This window comes from Antennarius striatus, chromosome 9, assembly GCF_040054535.1.
Source record: "Antennarius striatus isolate MH-2024 chromosome 9, ASM4005453v1, whole genome shotgun sequence".
NCBI lineage: Eukaryota > Metazoa > Chordata > Actinopteri > Lophiiformes > Antennariidae > Antennarius > Antennarius striatus.
In genome coordinates, this window is record NC_090784.1 from 18,356,293 (window position 1) to 18,358,027 (window position 1,735).

General features: G+C 46.4%; 1 protein-coding gene across 1 annotated transcript; it reads left to right on the top strand.

Moving 5' to 3' along the window:
- The first annotated feature begins 10 nt into the window (after positions 1 to 10).
- Positions 11 to 1,693, top strand: LOC137601728 (trypsin-like). Its single transcript, XM_068324092.1, has 6 exons — positions 11 to 101; positions 218 to 377; positions 476 to 574; positions 677 to 840; positions 1,081 to 1,217; positions 1,297 to 1,693. Exons 1-6 carry the CDS (start codon positions 11 to 13, stop codon positions 1,447 to 1,449), a joined length of 804 nt encoding a protein of 267 aa, XP_068180193.1. The 3' UTR covers positions 1,450 to 1,693.
- The last annotated feature ends 42 nt before the right edge of the window (positions 1,694 to 1,735 follow it).

The following is a 1,735-nucleotide window of genomic DNA, read 5'->3' on the forward strand; positions in this document are numbered from 1 at the left end:
AGGCGTATAAATGCTGGAGCCAAGGTGTGTCCAGGTGTCTTCTGATCATTCACCTGACAACATGAGACTGCTGGCTCTGCTGATGATGATCGGAGCTGCCGGTAAAGACACAGGAAGAGATGCACATGAAAAAATCATTAAAATGGTGGTTATATATAAACTACCTTCTGTGTTTGTGTGTGTGTGTGTTTTTGTGTGTGTGTGTGTGTGTGTGTAGTAGCGGCAGTTCCCCGTGAAGATGGTAGGATCATTGGCGGTCAGGAGTGTGAGCCTCATTCTCGTCCATACATGGCCTCCCTCAACTACGGTTACCACTTCTGTGGTGGGGTGCTCATCAACAAACAGTGGGTGCTCTCTGTTGCTCACTGTTGGTACAAGTAAGTAGGAAAGACTGCACTGAAATATTATTTGCATTCGGTGCTTGTATAAGTTCTTGTCTCACTTGAAATGAAACCTCCTCACCTTCCTTCCTCAGTCCCTACGCTATGCAGATCATGCTGGGAGAACACGATGTGCGAGTATTTGAGGGCACTGAGCAGCTCATGAAGACCAACAACATCATCTGGCACCCTGAGTGAGTGAAATCATTTGAAGAACAGCAACTTAATCCTGAACAGCTTGTGATGTTGCATTGTTCCTTCAACTCAAAGCTCATTTCACACTTCTCTGTTTACAGTTATGACTACCAGACTCTGGATTACGACATCATGCTGATCAAGCTCTTCCACCCGGTGGAGATCACGGAGGCAGTCACTCCCATCGCGCTGCCCACAGGATGCCCCTACGCTGGGCTCGGCTGCTCTGTGTCCGGGTGGGGTAACACTGCCATGGAAGGCGATGGTGAGTGGAAGATGGTGATTCTGAATGCACGGCTAAATTGTGCAAAAGTGCCACCATTTGTAGAATTTATTGAAGACAATGGGATGCTCAATCATTTTGAATTAATGACGAAATGTTTTCAAGGCCACAGGAGAGCTAGAAAAATGAAAAAGTAATTAAAAATGGGATACACAGAGTTTTAAACTATAAAATAATTTCTATATTTCCTAAACATGTTCTAATCTGTCATGCCCATCCCAGCTATCATGCCCACTCGTCTGCAGTGTTTAGACGTGCCCATAGTGGACAACCAGCAGTGTGAGGGAGCCTATCCTGGCATGATCACACGCAGGATGTTTTGTGCCGGGTTTATGGATGGAGGCAGAGATGCGTGCAATGTGAGTATTAACAATAAATTATTCTGTTTTGTTTTGTTTCTGATGTGCACCGGTTGACATTTCTTCCTCTGTCGATCAGGGCGACTCCGGCAGTCCACTGGTGTGTTTCAACGAGGTCCACGGCTTGGTGTCGTGGGGTCAGGGATGCGCTCAGCCCAACTACCCTGGAGTCTACGTCAAAGTGTGTGAATTCCTCCCTTGGATTGAAAACACCATGTCAGACAACCCCTAAGGAAATGAGCCCCCACCCCACTCATCCAGTCCTGCCCCTCTGTTCTCCTCCCCACTCATTTCGACTGGTTTTACGGTGCCAACTTGCATTTTTCTTTCTCTGGTGCCTTGTCTCCTTTGTTTTCCACCTCCGACGTCTAGACTTGACTCCAGCGATCCAGAATGTAGAAACCAAAATAAAACCACTTGGTTTATATTCATTCTACACTGGTCTGTTCATATTCTCGTGTCCACAGTGGGAGAAAATAAAGCTTACCAAATGAAAGTCTTGAGAAACTGGATGCGTC